General features: G+C 37.1%; 6 protein-coding genes across 6 annotated transcripts; 5 read left to right on the forward strand and 1 right to left on the reverse strand.

Annotated features, from left to right (window-relative positions):
- Positions 1-3,121, reverse strand: FDP41_009752 (uncharacterized protein; the record flags this gene model as incomplete). The annotated part of the gene is made up of 2 exons (XM_044713744.1): positions 1-1,526; positions 1,588-3,121. 2 exons carry the CDS (start codon positions 3,119-3,121, stop codon positions 1-3), a joined length of 3,060 nt encoding a protein of 1,019 aa, XP_044556771.1.
- Positions 3,122-3,598: 477 nt separating this feature from the next.
- Positions 3,599-5,305, forward strand: FDP41_009753 (uncharacterized protein; the record flags this gene model as incomplete). The annotated part of the gene is made up of 1 exon (XM_044713745.1): positions 3,599-5,305. The coding sequence occupies one exon, from the start codon at positions 3,599-3,601 to the stop codon at positions 5,303-5,305; it is 1,707 nt and encodes a 568-aa protein (XP_044556772.1).
- Positions 5,306-5,763: 458 nt separating this feature from the next.
- On the forward strand, positions 5,764-8,832 carry FDP41_009754 (uncharacterized protein; the record flags this gene model as incomplete). Its single annotated transcript, XM_044713746.1, has 1 exon — positions 5,764-8,832. One exon carries the CDS (start codon positions 5,764-5,766, stop codon positions 8,830-8,832), a length of 3,069 nt encoding a protein of 1,022 aa, XP_044556773.1.
- Positions 8,833-9,176: 344 nt separating this feature from the next.
- FDP41_009755 (uncharacterized protein) lies at positions 9,177-12,244 on the forward strand (the record flags this gene model as incomplete). Its single annotated transcript, XM_044713747.1, has 4 exons — positions 9,177-10,217; positions 10,341-10,364; positions 10,477-11,444; positions 11,566-12,244. The coding sequence occupies 4 exons, from the start codon at positions 9,177-9,179 to the stop codon at positions 12,242-12,244; spliced, it is 2,712 nt and encodes a 903-aa protein (XP_044556774.1).
- Positions 12,245-12,574: 330 nt separating this feature from the next.
- On the forward strand, positions 12,575-13,339 carry FDP41_009756 (uncharacterized protein; the record flags this gene model as incomplete). Its single annotated transcript, XM_044713748.1, has 1 exon — positions 12,575-13,339. The coding sequence occupies one exon, from the start codon at positions 12,575-12,577 to the stop codon at positions 13,337-13,339; it is 765 nt and encodes a 254-aa protein (XP_044556775.1).
- A 135-nt stretch (positions 13,340-13,474) lies between these two features.
- FDP41_009757 (uncharacterized protein) lies at positions 13,475-17,068 on the forward strand (the record flags this gene model as incomplete). Its single annotated transcript, XM_044713749.1, has 1 exon — positions 13,475-17,068. One exon carries the CDS (start codon positions 13,475-13,477, stop codon positions 17,066-17,068), a length of 3,594 nt encoding a protein of 1,197 aa, XP_044556776.1.
- Positions 17,069-17,163: the final 95 nt, after the last annotated feature.

The following is a 17,163-nucleotide window of genomic DNA, read 5'->3' on the forward strand; positions in this document are numbered from 1 at the left end:
TCACTTTATGCAATCAGCTAGATTTCTAATATCTCGCATTCTTGGTGAAAGCGTTGGCTCGCTGTCACAAAATTTCTTCGCTCGTGGTGATACAATCAGCGTGTTTCCAGCTGTGAAGGATGCATCTAAATTGTTTTGGTGATGGCTGTTGCTTGTTGGTGACATGGGGAAACTTAATCTCTTTGGAGAAAGTCTTTCAAGAAGTCCTCCAAAAAAACTTGTCGCATTATTGGAATTTGATCTAGATTTTGGATTAATCAATAGTGATTGAGTTGAAAATTCCTTATCGGCAACCTCAGCAAGGTTCTTTCTTTTTCCTCCTCGAGGAGTAGTTTGTGGAGACGAATCCTCATAGGTTGGAACGGTCAAAAGACTCGAGGTTTCATTTGTGATCACAGCGGAATGGCCATTACTCTCAGTAAAAACGGTCAATCGAGGTGTAAGTGCACCATCAGTACCTGTGGACGAAGTGCTGTCAATACTCATCGAACGAGCAGGAGTCTTGCCATCTCTAGGCGTGGATATTACCAACTCTAATCGGAAAATGTCAAAGCCAATAATTTCATCATGCAGTTGGTTGAATAAATTGGTGTTGAGAGGGATATGTGTCAAATATTCTCTAGCATGTAATTGACAAGTCTCAATTTGTTGATGTATTTTGTAAATTTGATGCAATTTAGCCATGTTCACATGTGTTGGAAAGAGGCTGTCGAGATATGTGTTGTGAATGGATTCTACTTGTGTCATTTCTGTCATGAAAATTCCAAAATATGGAATGATTGGAGGTTGTCTGGTGAATTGAGCTCGTCTTAAATTCTCAAACTTTTTCCTTATCATAAATATATATTCCAAATGTCGAATATAATTTTGTGATGATTCACTCACTTTGTCCCAAACGTTTTTCATTCTACACACTGGTTGACTGGTCAACGCAGAGTAAATGGCCATCAAACTATTGTAATTTCCAAGCCTTTCTAAATGTTCACAAATGATGATTAATCTTTCAATGCATGTTGCTCTTTGATCAATGGTTAAATCCTTGTAAAATATACAAAATTTTGTAAAAATTCCAAGCTTGTTGAAAAATTCAATGTACAGTGAAAGAGATGGACACGAGGTCGCCGAATATCTTGAGGACTCGTGTTTGTGAAGAGGGGCAGATTGGCCATTCAAGCAAGTGTATCGTTCCATTGTAAGGTCCTTATGAGTATTTACATTTCTAAATAGAAGAGCATCCATGACTGTTAAATGCTCCGCAATGACTTTTGGATGATTGAAAAATAGTACAAGGGGAGGCCTAATGGGTCCGATGCATTTCGAAATATTGAATGGTCTCTCTTTGTACGACAAGTTGGTACTTTTCGTCGTTTCTGAAATGGTATGCTCATTATTGGGCTCTACTGTAAAAGCGCCATCGAATGTCCTTAAAAATTCGTCCCATGTGGAAAATGCATTTGGATAACTCCAATCTGTCACACGTGTAGCTTTTTTCAAAAAGTATTCGCTGCAAAGTCTCCATTTCCAAACTATTTGAAAGGTCAATGTAAGAATGTAATGATTTGTACATGGAATATCGATCAAGATCACAAATATAATTTTCTAACAAGTATTTTAGAAATTGGTTTCGTATTTCTTGGTCTTTTTGTGATATCAAAAATTTGATGAATGACTCCAAAGTTGGAAATAATTGTTCGTAGAGGTCAAAAATTTCTTTTTTCACAATCTCGTTATTTTCCATAACTTTAAGAATTCCTTTCAAGCTCACACCTTTTACCGTGTCTATTCCCAAATTTGCAGGAGTGACTGCTTCTGTTGGTACCGGAAAATTGTCTTTGAAAATTACATGTTCATTCGAAAACTCATGATCGCTCATGAAATCTTCAGCATCACTCAAAGGTATTTTAAAAGTGTCCTCACTTGAAGATGTCTCATTTGTTGATGTTGATGTAGACATTAAAAACTTGGGAAGATGTTGATGAATCAAAAATTGTAAAAACTCATTTCTTTTCAAATGAATTGGATCGTTCAAATTAAGCTCTCCATATCCTTGTTGTTGCAATGTAATGGCTACATCGCTTTCAATTTCATATTCATCCCCATCATCATTCATAAAAGTCACACTTGCTCCATTCGAAGAAGCCATAATATTATTATTAGTCCTCTCATATCTAGTCACAATCGAAATACGAGGCGATGAATACATGCTGTTTGTTGTTGTGGCATCTGTCTGAGAAGCAATCACTTGCTCTTCATTCCGTAAATTTCTCAACACAAAAGATGGCATGGCTATACCACCACTGCCACTCACAAATGTGGATCTTGGCGAAATCGAATCATAATTATTATGAAGGGATGATTTTTTGTGTGGTGTATGTGGTTCTTGTTGATAGGAACCACCACCAGACATGAGTGGAGAAGAGACCCCATATTCCTCGGTCAAAGTTTTACCCAAAATAGCAGTACTACAACTTGTTGGAGTAGAATTTGGACAAAGATCTTCATAATGACCTGAAGTAACTACACCTTCTTCTTCGACCAAAGTACTCGAAAAAGTGTGTGTCTCTACTTGATGACAAGTCATGGTCATGTTGATGTTGAGAGTCGTGTTTTTCAAGGAAGAACTCAATGCAGTGAGATGTGGCTTCGGAATGAGATCATCCGATGAAAACATACCAACAGCAGCAGCCGCCGTAGTGCTGGAACTTACGGCATCTTCATCCTCCTCTTGAATCTGCTGATTGGCTTCATAGACCGAATGTCCATCTTCATCGGAAGAACCACCACAACACAGGCCTGAGGTTATTGTTTTCCTTCTCAATGATGAAGAAGAAGCCGTTAGTAAATGTTCATGTTGTTGAGAGGAGGAAGAAGGCTTTTTTGTTTTTTGTTTGCACTTTTGATAGAGTTTGTAAGCAATCAGAGAGAGAAGAAGAGCGACGAATAGGAGAAAGAGGAAACCTCCAACTCCACTCGAAAGACCAATGATGAAGGTTTCATTATGGAGAAGGGAAGAATTGTTTGAAGTTGAAAAGGAGGAAGAAATTTGAGAGAATTCTGAAGAAGTTGTTGTTGTTAGGGATGATGAGGATGATTCAGAGAAGGAAGACTCTTCATTGGTCATGATGGAAGTGGTCATCTCGATTCTTTCAAAATCTTCCAAATTGGTGGTGGTTGTTCTTGATGATTACGAATCGACAAAATTCGTGTTGTTGTTGTTGTTGTGGATGATGGGAATGATGAATGGGTTCAAAATTGGTTTGAGAAAGAGTTGATTTGAGAAAGAGAGGAGGTGAGAATTTTTGTGTTGGTTCTGAGAAAGTGTTCATGCGAGGTGCTGTTGTTGCAATGATTCGGTGAGGTTGGCGATTTCTTTTTAGGGCAAACACGACGATATGAACATTTATTACGTTGACAGGTGTCATTTTGAAGAGTTATTGAAAACCAACGAAATCGAAAAGTCCTTTTCTTGTTCAGCTTGTAAGATGTTCTTCAAGACAATCTTGTGTTTTTCTTCGATGTAAACTTTGTCAATGATTGTCTGATCGAATGTGAATAGCAACTTAATAAAAAAACAATAGAATTTTCAATAATCCAAAAAATGCTCAAATTTCACTGTCGTTCATCATCCTGTGCGAGTTTGTTGACTCCGAGTAGTAAATTGAATACGACCATTGTTTTGAAAAGAAATATTTCTCCTCATCATCATCAAGATTGGAATTCAATTAATTTTAATACGAATCATCGTCATGATTATTTAGGAGTGATCAGCAGTAATTATAACTATTCAGAACGAGAGTTTCATCATCTTTCTGCTATTACACATTCATCATCACAAAGTAGTGAAGTAGTCACCCGATTTGCACCAAGTCCAACTGGTTTTATGCATTTGGGAGCCCTCCGAACAAGTCTTTTCAATTACTTGTTTGCTAGAAAACACGGAGGAAAATTTCTGCTTCGTATTGAAGACACAGACCAGAAACGTTTGGTTCCTGGATCGATTGAACAAATTCAAAATACTTTGAAATGGGCTCATCTCTCCTATGATCCTCTTGTGATTTCTGACCCATCCACCAATACGACTAAAATCATTGACTTTGCTATTCAATCTCAAAGAAATGAAATTTATCAAGAACATGTTCAAATACTTCTCGACAAAGGATATGCCTACAAGTGCTATTGCACAGAGGAAAGACTTGAAGAAGTAAGAAGTATTCGTGGACCAAGTAAATATGACCGTCATTGCCTCAATTTATCAGAAGAAGAAAAAGAAGAATTCTCTAAAAAAGGAAATGGCAAATTTACCATTCGTATGAAAGTACCCGATCATATTCAATATACAGTTTTTGAGGATCAAGTTTATGGAAAAATTAAGATTGAAAATAAGACTGTGGATGATCAAGTTTTGATGAAATCGGATGGCACTCCAACCTATCACTTGGCAAATGTTGTGGATGATCATGTGATGGAAGTCACACATGTGATACGAGGTCAGGAATGGATTTCCAGCACACCAAAGCATTGTATCTTGTATGACATGTTTGGATGGGAGCGACCGAAGTTTGCTCATTTACCTTTACTGTGCAATGAGGATGGAAGTAAGCTCAGTAAGAGACAAGGACATGCCAGTGTTGATTACTATATGAATTTGGGATATTTACCGGAGGCTTTGATCAATTTTGTTGCATTATTGGGTTGGCATCCTGGTACAAATGATGAAATTTTTACACTCGATGAGCTGACTCAGAAATTTGAGCTTTCTCGGATTAATAAGGGAAATTGTAAAGTTGATTTGGCTAAATTGGAATGGATTAATTCACAACATATTAGAATGAATATTGAAAAAGATATGGATGGATTTATTGAACTTTTACGACCACATCTCGCTCTTTCGGGAATACCTGTGGATGAATATTTGAGAAAAGTTTTATACATTGGAAGAGAACGTATTAAGAGAGTCCCTGATTTTGTTGACTTTTTCAATTACTTTTTCTATGACGTCAAATTAGATACTCCCGAAGCAGTGGAATTATTAGAGAGTATAGAAAAGAAAGTTCCAGACCATGCCTCTGTGGCTCGGAAAATTAGAGATGAATTAGTTAAGATCGACAAGGCCAACTGGAAAGAAGAGTCCATTGCCAAAGTCATTTCAGATTTTGTTCAAAACAATAAGGAACAAGTCAAAGCCTACGGTAATGTGGTATTTATATTGCGATATTACCTTACTGGAAAGAAGATAGGTCCCAACATTACACAAATCATTGAAACACTCGATAGAGACGTTGTCCTCTCACGTTTAGCCGTGTAAACATTCTACGATTAAAATTTAATCATAAGCGAACATTAAATGCTCATAACGATATGCTTGCCATTTGCAAGTGTTATCCATTTGCATTCGAGTTCCTAAATGCAGTTTGACATCTGAATCCGTTCCATGAGACGTGCACGCAACATCAATTAATGGGATCAACAAAAAAAAATATCAACAAACCTAAGGCATCATTCTCAAGTGATTACTTCGTATTCTCTATTGGATCACAACTCGGACAGTTTTTTCTCTTCTGAGAAACATCAGCATTCATAGTTTACGGTTTGAAGAGGATTCGTACCTGCTACGAATAACGTTGCTACTGTGGACAATTTTTAAATTTATTTATTTAGTATTGTAAATTCATCACCAACACAACACCAACAGATTGAATTTAAGGCATTGTCTCAAATTTTGAATCTGTCATTATTGTAAATTCATCATCATCACTCAATAGCATGATTGGAAACGATTCATCACTGCAGGATAGCTCAAACAAATCCATTCCGAGACGAAAGAAGTGGTTCTATTTCATTCAATACTTTTTGCTTTTTATATTATTTGCACATGGTATTCGGTCAGGCTTCTTTACTCTTCTCAACCGAAGTCAATTCAAATCTGGAGCAACAAATACATTCTGTTCGAGAGCAACACCAGATTCAGTTCGTGACAAGCTTGTCAAGACAGGACACAAATCTTCCGAAACTGATGTTCTCATCACACAAAAAGGATTAAATGTTTTTAGTGACAAAGACTTTAACGAATTGAAAGAGAAGCATCATTTGTGTGATTATCCACCTGGATTGCAATTTTCAAAAGTCATTTGGCTCTTCACTGATGGATTACCTGTCAAGTACAGCAAGAAGACATTTGATCATTTCAGAGATCATAGGGTGTTATATACCATTGATGTTCCTGGTCCAAAATATTCACATGCTATTTATACGAGCTACATGACAGGTCAGTTGCCAACAAATTATCAAGGCAATGCAATTGAAGGAGATAGCTTGGTAAAATCCATGCAAAGAAGTCCCGAGATGGGTCCTTTGACATATATTGGTCCAGAATGGAGTTTCTTGGCCATCCATGGCTCAAAGAATTACGAAAAATTATTTAAAAGAATTGTTATTAAGGAGGAGCCCTTAGATCAGCCGCATGACCAAGGCTATCGATTTTTCTTCTCGAACGAGGATGCAAGAAAATTCTTTCACGAAACATTGGACACAATTAAGGCTGAAGGTGGATCATTATTTACACACTCTGCAATTTTTGATCATATCAACCATGGTATTTTCAGACATGATCCAACGAATTTGGATTATTTGAATTATTTGTCTGATAGAATTGCATCTGATATTAATCCTTTGAAAGATTGGATTGACGCTAATCCTGATTATTTATTAATTCTATCATCTGACCATGGTACTGATGATGTTTCGAATGGCTACGTTCTTCATGGTTACTCTAGAGATGGTAATGAAGGTTATGTCATGCTGTACAACCCAAGATTGAAGCCATATGAGGAAAGGCTTGACATTGTGGATGTGTGTCCAACTGTTGCAAAGTACTTGGCAGGTGTTGATATTCCTGCTGACAATATCGGAGTTTCACGAGCATACTTTGGTGGGGATGATGAATCACTGCGATATAGATCATATGTGCTTAAGGAAAGTTTGGTACAGTTGACTGATACCACCACTAGAAGAGGAACGGATTTGTTGAGATCGGTTTCATCTATTTTGAATTTATTGAAAATGGAAATTGAAGATTTGGCATTTAGTGAAAAATTTAAAGATATCAACGAGTTTAACGAAGAGCTTTCAAAATTGGCAGTAGGAATGAAAAGAAAGCTCTACCAACTACTCGACAAGCCAGTGTTTTGGGTATTTTTCTATGGATTCTTTGCCTTAGTCATGGTTGTCATTGGTTTGTACAGATTCAATTTCCATGCCATCCACTTAATGGCAGAAAAATTCTTTTCCAAGTCACTCTATTTATTAGGAATTTTAATACCACTTTATTTTGGTTCCTATGTCAACGTTCTTTTCTGTTGGGATACATGGAAGAATGTTGTTCGCAGTGGCGCTCCATTTTTCGTTTGGCAAGGATTTTTGACGGTCGTTTTGTTCTTTGTTTTATATCAGTGTGCGATTCATTTACTGAGAAGTAACACAAAGAGTGATAAGGAGAAACCTTCAGAAAATTTTTCACTGATTGGATGGAAAATGTTTATTTTCTGCATTATTGACATGACTTTCTTTGCCCTTTATAATTTGTTTAGACGACAATGGAAATGGGGAATGGAGTATATTTTACCTCTTCAATACTTTGCTCTGATTCACTTTATTTGTGATTTTTGTGGATATAGCGTCTTTGGACTGATGACCTCAGGTGCTCTTTATGTTGTTCGAAAAATACGACGATCGACTCCAGTACCAACAAAGAAGACAGCCAGTAAGAACTCATGGTTCCACTTCTTTTACTGCTTTGTCATGATGATGCTGTTATTCTTGTTTGAATACACGAGTGTGCGAGAGACTGCACCTCAAGAGCAAAAAGCCCTCTATGTGCACTATTACACCGTTGCTGGATTCCATATTTACTATTTAGCATTCCTTATTATGGCATTTGTGTATACATGTTTTGTGTTGCTTTTCAATCCAAAGCGTCTAGATAGACTTCTTATTCCTGCAATTTTATATGCTTTTGCCTTAATGAGAGACACTCCATACGGTAGAGTTGTGACTTTGCTCCAAAACATTCAATACTTTTACTTCCTCGTTCCTGCCTATATTATTGCCAATAAGTATTGCTGTAAAGTCAAAAAGGAAGATAAGGGCTATTCATCCAGTGCCAGTTCCCCAAATTTTGAAGAAGAAGAGACCAAACATCACTTTTTCGATCTTCTCCAACTTGTCATGTGTGTTTTCTTTATGAATCACTTCATGTATGGATTCCACATTGGCAAAGAAGAACGATTGGATGTTGATGCCCATCCAATGGCTGGTGCTGTTGGCATGAAATCTCATCAACAACATCCAAACTTTAATGCATTCCAAATGGGTTACGAACGATGGCATATGGCATTGATTTGCACCTTATACTTTTGGTCTGTGTTGCATCGTGAAAGAGATGAAGGTCCGCTCACAAAGTCAGAACAGGAAAGCAGAGATTCTGACAGGTATTATGTCACTGATGTCATCCTCAACACTTTTACTCTCATGGTTTTGAATGCTCACGTTTTTGTGAATCTCATGCTTTGTTATATTACCATGGATCATGCTTTTCAGGAAACCATTGTCTATCTGATTGTCATTGCTGTTTCTGCCACCTTGTTTTCAGTATTCAACATGATTACAAGGTATTCTGTGTTTGTGATTGAGTTTATTCTTAGTAAGGTTCCTAATGGAAAGTTCAAAACATTGGTACAGCAAGTGTTCTTGAGTCAAAATGAACCCGAGATGGATGATATTCTTCCTCTTGTTGGGAATAATATGATGAATGGCACAAACTCGAAAGATGTTTAATATTATTCATTAAATCAAGTTATTTACAATACTTATTTGGATCAAATACTTTTAAAGTCTATGTGCATTGCGCAGCTTTTTGAAGATAGAAAAACACCATTTTTCCCTTTAATGTGAGGAAAGCGTCTATATGCAAAGACAAAAGACATATTTAAATGACATCTGACAGTCTCGATCTGCGATCGCTGTCCCCAAGTCAAGCTTGGTGAAACCACATTCCGTGTCAAGATAGCAAAAGACCAGAAACATACATTATTGATGCTGCATTCCTCCTTGTACGATTCACAATCTTCCTCTACAAAAACAATTCACTGCAGTCAAGAGGGAGCGACCACGACAAACAAATGACACAACAGCATCAACTCCCACCACTTCCCCATGATGCCACAAGTGGTACAAGCTCTTCTTTTAATACCACCACCAACACCTCTGAAGATGGAACATCTCAGTTCCTCTCTCATTCCATGATGATTTTGGAACAGAACAACCTTCTCCTTCATTTGTCTGGTACAAAAGAAGAAGAAGAAGATACAGGACTACTCTCTCGACTCACCACTTCCTCCACCAACAACGACAAGACCACCAACCTTGCTTTATCTAGGAGGGAGGAATTTGAGAAAAGCAGTACAGTTGTCCAACTCTCTCATCCTCAACAGGAAAATGATCATCTTGATGATGCAGTGATTAGTACCATCGCACCCATTCCTTCCAACATTGTGACCACTCTTTCCAGTACTTGTCCTTTATCCTCCTCTGCATGTTTGGTCCTTACGAATGCCTTAAATCATCAAGTAGACCTCAACGATCATGTTGTTGATGACGATTGGTCCATCTCTTTGGATATGAGTCGAGTCCATTCATCCATCTCTCGTTTACCTTATCATCAGCAAAGAGCTCAACAACTTGCGCATCTCCAGGATCAAGTGAACATTCTGAATTCACCAACTAAAAGCAATAACAATTCAAAGATGAAGCAACCATCTACCTCCAGTCCCAAAGATAACAAGATCATTAATAATGAAAGTAAATTCTCCATCAAGAGCCCAATGGATTCCTTCAGAAACTTCCTTTCTTCTCCTTTCTCCCTTTCGCCAAAAAGTGTTTCGAGAAAGAGTGAATATTTACTCGATGAAGAAATATACATGGAACAATTTCTGAATTGGAAAGCTGAACAACATGATGGTGTTATTGTTTCATGGAGAGATGTCGTTTATAAAGTACAAAGAGAAAAGAGTTGGTTGAATGAAGTGATTTCGAAAGGTTTGAGAAAAAGGAGAGATGCAACAGAGCACTCTCAAAGGGTGGCTCAGCAACAAGGAGATTCTATTACAATTTTGAATGGAATTGATGGAATTGCCTATCCAGGATCGATATTGGCTGTGATGGTATGTTAATTGAATGGATAAGATTGTTACAAATTCGTCAATTTTATACTATTTATGGTAACCACTCCAAATTTGGTTAATCTTAATATCTTTGACAAATTACTTATTGCACTCCTATCTAAGGGCTCGAGTGGAGCTGGAAAAAGTGTAAGTAATATATTTCAAATTGGTTTCTGTGAAAATCCTTGAACCACGGATAATGTCTCCCTTTATCTCACCCATTGAATATCCATGATGAATTCAAACCATCCTACCATAGTCTCTTCTAAATATTCTAGCTGGCCAAGTAAAGCCAACCAGTGGAAAAGTGATAATTAATGGATTGATAGTGAAACAACGATTAAAATCTCTCGTTGGTTATGTCTATCAAGAGGACATGTTCATGGAAAATTTAACAGTTCGGGAAACGTTGAGATACGCTGCCTTATTACGATTACCATCTTCGACAAGTTATGCAGAAAAGATGGCCAAAGTCGATCACGTGTTACAATTATTAAAATTGGATGTTTGTGCAGATACTTTGATTGGAGAGCCTGGTCTTACAAAAGGTATTAGTGGAGGTGAGAGAAAGAGATTGAGCATTGCCATTGCACTTCTTACGAATCCTCCAATTTTAATTTTGGATGAACCAACGACTTGTCTGGATGCTAAAACTGCACTTGATGTGGTGGATACAATTTCACAGGTTGCAAAGCGTCACAACATTACTGTCATTATGACCATTCATCAACCTCGATCGGATATATTTGAAAAACTTGAAAATTTACTTCTCTTAACAAATGGAAGAGTGGCTTATTTTGGTTCGACGTCAAAAGTCTGTAAATATTTCAAAAAGATTACATTTAAAATGAATGAAAACTATAATCCAGCTGACTTTGTGATGGACTTGATCACGGAGGATACTCATGCAATTTTTGCTCAAGAAAAAACACTTCAAAGCGAACAAGAACGAATCTCAAAAATTGTCCAAAATTTTGAAGAAATGAAAAATAAGATTATTCCTTCATTGCATGACACATTCCAAGAATACTCCTTACCTAAAGTGGAACGATCAAGTTGGATGACTCAATTTTTCGTCATGTTTGTTCGTGGATTTCTCAATCAGTGGAGAGATTTCAAATATACCAAAATTAGAATTGTACAACAAATCATTTATGCAATTTTGGTTGGATGTATTTATTTTCAGACAAAGAATGATCAGAATTCTGTTCAGAACAAGTTAGGATTGTAAGTATTCGAACGTTGACAGAGTTTGAATTGTTGCATTACAATTCCCATTTGTGTACTTACTAAAAATCCATTCGGAAAACCATATGTGACGATTTTTTGGATTGAATAATAATTGTAGACTCTTCTTTGTGGTCACAAATCAGTGGTCCAATTCATTTGGAACACCCATTTCAACATTTCGAGGAGAACGACTTTATTTTATGCGAGAACGAGGAGCAAAATGCTTTTCCATTAGCAGCTATTATTTTGGAAGACTTTTGGCAGACTTGTTATTAATTGTTCCTCATCCCGTTGTCTTTGGAACCATTATTTACTTGCTTGCAGGATTGACTCTCACCGCGGAGAGGTATCTTGTATTCATTTTCATCGTTTTCATCTTGTCACAAACATCCCATAGTTTTGGAACAATGCTTGCCATACTAGTACCACGTTCGGATATTGCCACCATGATATTACCTCCCATTTCAACCACTTTTCACGTCTTTTCAGGATTTTACAGAAATATCGAGCAAATTCCAGTGTGGTTGTCATGGTTTACGTACTGTTCTCCTTTCAATTACGGATTTAAGGCATTAATTATTAATGAATTTCAAGGACGAAGAATTGAATGTCCAGAAAACCCAAACGAAATTTGTCGTTTTCCAACTATTGATTTCATTTTGGACTATTATGGCATGAATAATGATCTATTGAATATGTGGTTCAATATTGCCATTGTATTTGGTATCTCGATAGGAATGAGAATTATTGCCTTCATTTCCTTAAAGTATTTTGTCAAATCCAGAAAAGGAGCTTAAGAGGTCTTGATAGTAAATGAGTGGTGTTTGAAAAACATGAAAAAATTCAACATCGAACAAATCTTTTCACAAATGAAGACCATTACTCGACAAGGTTTCGTGCTTCTCTTCCTCTCAATAATTGACGACAAAGAGGTTCTAATTGGTGTTTCAGATTTGTATGGATTCATTCATGGATTATCACGAATCGTTTATCAAGATAACTTCTTGCCTGAATTTTGAAGTAAATTTTGGATTTTACTTTCTGGAAAGTCCCTTCAAACTCGAAAATTCCAAAATAAACACCTTCGAAAAAACACATAAAGACCACTCATTCAAGTTCCTCTGTCCATGCCAGCTGTCAACGAAGAACTAGTTCCTCTCTTAGTGCCACCAATTCACAGAACCGACTTACCCTCACAAGTTCAATGTCCACAACCAACAACAAGTCCTTCTCTTCAATGGACACCTGGCTGTACCTCCATTCCCATTCTAAATTCGATCAACAACATTCAAAAGATTTTCTCCACCTCCTATTCCAGAACTCTAAGGACACGTTTAAACAGTGATTCTTTTCCACAACATCTCATAAACTCATCATTTGGTGCCACCATCGGAAGCTCTCTTTCCACAAGTTTGAACGAAATGAATCAAACTTTGGACGCTTATTATGAACGAGTTCAACAAGCTCAATCGCAGTTCAAACTCTTATGGCTCCTCTTCGTTCTGATCTTTCTTCTCACTTTTGGTCTCGGAATCATCTTGGTGATTATCTTGTCCTATTATTTCACTCATCACATGAATCAACGGTTGAGCGATCAATTCGTTCGTGAAGTGAAACCCAAACTGAAACAAATTCTTGAAAGAGAAAATGTAAAATTGAAGAGAGTTGGTTTGGAATTAGTGGGCCAGCATAAGAGAGTGCCATTCGTTTCGAGTGGGAGAAATCCTAGAGGGAGAAGAAGAAGAGAAAACACATGGTTTGCTGATGTCTATGAAATTGAACTCTTTAGCAATTTGTGGAATAGCCAGAACGCCAATGTTGTGGTAATTTCTAATATCGGAAGCAATGACATGTTGTCTTTGGCTCATTCGGACTCTTATTATCAACAATAAACGATGTATTAAAAGTCGTAGTTGTAACTCATCCTCAGGTCATCAATCATGATTTTCTTTTTAATAATCATAATAATTCTGTAAATAATAATATTGTTAGGTTGTTGTAAAGGCTTTATGTTGAGTTCAAAAAAAATGTCCGACGTGTTGGAATTGTTTTGGGGCAATGACGATGAATTGGATGCTGCATCTTCAAGCGTGCCGACAACAACAACCACACATCAGGATGAAAGTAATGTCTCTCATCGAGTAGCAACATCTTCGGAGCGTACAGGTTTGATGTTTAATCAAACGCAAAGTAAAAGGAAATTGCCTTCCGATGGAGATGGTGTATCGTCATGGTCATCACGAAATTTTCTGGAAGGTAAAAGTGCAAGTTCAAGAAATATTAATTTGGTGGAAAATGATTCATTGTCGGAATTTATTACTTTGAGCAGCAATATAAATAATGGAAACATCAAAACGAGAAATATTCCAATGAAAAAAATCAGTAATTCACAAGAGGCCGTGCATAAATTATTATTTTCAAAAAACAAAGATGACACTTCAGAGAGCGAAGAAGAGTCATCGGAAAGTGATGAGAGTGAAGAGGAAACAATTGGAAATTTTGTACAAAATAATGTCAACAACAATAATTTAAATTCAACAACAAGGGTTTCCACAATATCTCTAAAAAGTAGAGAGTCAAAAAGCGAATCACATTCCCCTAATGATGAATCAAATGAGGAATATCATCAACAAGCAAAAAATACATCCGAAAATTTTCGTGACGCATTGCACCATGCAAGGAGATTACATGATGAGGAGCATAGAAACGAAGTTATTCAACATGACGAAACAATTTCAACCGCTTTAAGAAATGATGACACGAATGCAACAGAAGAGAATAACCATGTCAAGAAAAATAACAATTCTTTACAACAGAAACATGACAAGCCCCCTAATAACAAGACAAGCAAAGAGGTACATACATCAAGTTCTTCGAGAAACTTTAGATCCACAAGAAATACATTGCATTTACTGCCTACTGCATGTCACGAAGTGTTTCCTGTCAATGATTTTATTATGGAGCAGCAGTTACCAACATCCTCTCATCCACTCGAAAAGAGTTATCACGATAAGGCGAACACATTGAAATTCACGGCAATCACGCATCTTACACGCGTAAAACGCGCTCTTGATATTAACAAATCGTGTATTCATCACAGAACTAATCAATTCAGAGCTACTTGTTTTCCTCTAACTGCATCCACAATTTCAACGTTACCAAAACACCATTCCCTCCGTTCCCTATACAAAGGTAAACCTTTGTGCTACTACCACCTGTTAGATTCTTTTAAATATGCTGATATTGCATGGCTAGTTCATGTCACTGGAGCTAAAATGCACAAGCTTTGTGTGACATGCATTGAGATTGACTTGAACTCGAGTTATAAGAAGAAGCTCATAGAGATGGGTTCTCAATTTTTCTATTCTCCTGAGCAAGAAAATATTGACACTCAATCACTTCCAACCATTCTTCAATTGACCTGTAGATCCTCGAAGTCACCCACATCAACAGCTACAACTATCAACGCGTCACAGTTTATTGCATGTAGATACTCAGATAATAGCATTCGAATTTTTGAATTTTCTTCTACATTACGGAACGGTCTCGGCATTAAGCTTGTTGAGACACTTCACTTCACTACACAAACCTCAAATATTGTACATATAGCATGGCAACATGCTAGCAAGTGGGATATTTTTCAGCTCTCTATTCTTTTTAGTGACAATACTTTGAAATTTTGGAATTCTAAGAGGGGACTCATGGACATGTCTCATTCTCTCGATTCCAAAATTCCAAGTCTTCCACTGGGTGGAATATTTCACAGCACAATTTGCGAGTTTACGTCTAATCCCATGGAGCTCTTCATTATTGGAAATACTGGAATTTATATTTATGATATCCGAGAGAAAAAATCGAGATTGCTTTTAGAAATGGCTGGAATTACTGCTTTTGCAAGAAATTATGATCATCCATACATGTATGCGATTAGCACCCAAAAACGAGTTCTTATTTATGACGAAAGAATGGGATCACAAGAGCTTGTATGTTTCAACCTATCTCCTGAACATGATGGTCTTTCTGAAATGTTTTTCTACAGCCATTCTGAGAATGAACTTCTATTAGTCGGATACAAATACCAGCGAGGAATAATCTGTTTCCCAATTGAACCTTCCTCCATTTTAATGTCACAAAAAGACAAACCTCTCAAAGCAGAATTACCATGGGATGATTTAGAGAAAATATTTGCCACGAAATGCAGAGGTTCTGGAATACCAACGCCACTTGACACTTTTCATGATGCTACTCTTCTCATTTCCCCAAATTTAAAGCTGTTAGAGAGTACTCCCCACTTTTTAGTTGGTTGCACCATAATTCCACCCTCCAATACGTATCCCTTCCTGAAAGTTTTTCATACCAGTGACGGTGGTGATGTTTTTTGTCAAAATGTTTATGTGAACACTACTCAAGTGAGCTTTAAAGGATCAAGAAATTATGAAAAAAAGAATTCCTCACTCGTTAAGGCTGGAACCGCTTTTGAAAAGCTATTTAAATGGAATCGAAAAGGTTATCCCTCAATTTTTGAAAGCAATGCTTATTGTGACTTGTATTCGTTATTGGCCTTTAACAGACCAACAGGAGAAGATTTGAGTGAAAACGTTAACATAGCATCTCTAGAATCCAATCCAAGTGTGCTCACTGTTGATGCGTCCAAGCTCGTGAAAATCATGACTACGGATACGACACAATCTTACAACATTTCCAATGGCTTCGGAGCAGAGAAAATTCCAACACCAGAGGAAATCAATTTCATTGTGAATAACCTCAGAAACAAGTACAAAAATTGTCACCAGTTTCTCGTATTTCCACTCATCAATGTTCACAGAGAATTGATTGAGGAACATTTTTATTCATTCAGCTTGTCACTCAAAACGTTGGACACTATTTTGACTAGTTCTAAATGTTTTCACCGATGGAAAATTGGAGACGATCCTAAAGTCTATTCTGATATTTATTTTGCCTTAACCGATGAAGAGGAAAAGCGAATTAAGGGAGAAATCACTCGTTCGAAACAATCGAGACAAGAGGCCTCTCAAAACATTCTCGATATTCTTTTTGCTGGACAAGACGACACGAGTGACAATGAAAAGAAACAAACACAGCTTTTCAAGAAAACGAACAAGACCCAAAAAGATGCACCTTCATTCTCCCAACAATCTGTGCACTATTCTCAGAATAATGACGATGAAGAAGTTGATAATGAAAGCTCCGGTGATGTTGATGATGAGGTGATTGAAGAAGAAGAGTCCACAGAAAAGAACGACACATCAGCAACCACTTCGAAGGGTTTAGGCGAGAGCAACGATGCCCAAGACATTGTTGACTTTCTTTTGGGTGAAGAAAATGATGACGACGACGATAACGACGATGAGCTGGCATTCACGACCAATGGGAATGCGATGCCCACGGAGGATAGTAGTGATGATGAGGAGCAAGAGGTTGTTTTCAGGTCCATTCCTTCGAATCCAAACCTCGACAACATCAAACAACTAAGAAAAGATTTCCAACTTGACGGTCCTTTTCAAAGAGATGAAAAGAATGAAATTCGGTATGAAAATATTACCGTGAATATGGATCTTTTCCGAAGTGATTTAGCCAAATGGTATAATAGTAATATTTGAGTTGTGTGAGTTTACATTGACGATGGTAGAAGCATGAGTCTATCTTAACGCGTGGTTTATTCCCTAGCGCCACATTTAATATAAATAAAGATAAG

Source organism: Naegleria fowleri (genome assembly GCF_008403515.1).
Source record: "Naegleria fowleri strain ATCC 30894 chromosome Unknown tig72, whole genome shotgun sequence".
NCBI classification, from domain to species: domain Eukaryota; phylum Heterolobosea; class Eutetramitea; order Acrasida; family Naegleriidae; genus Naegleria; species Naegleria fowleri.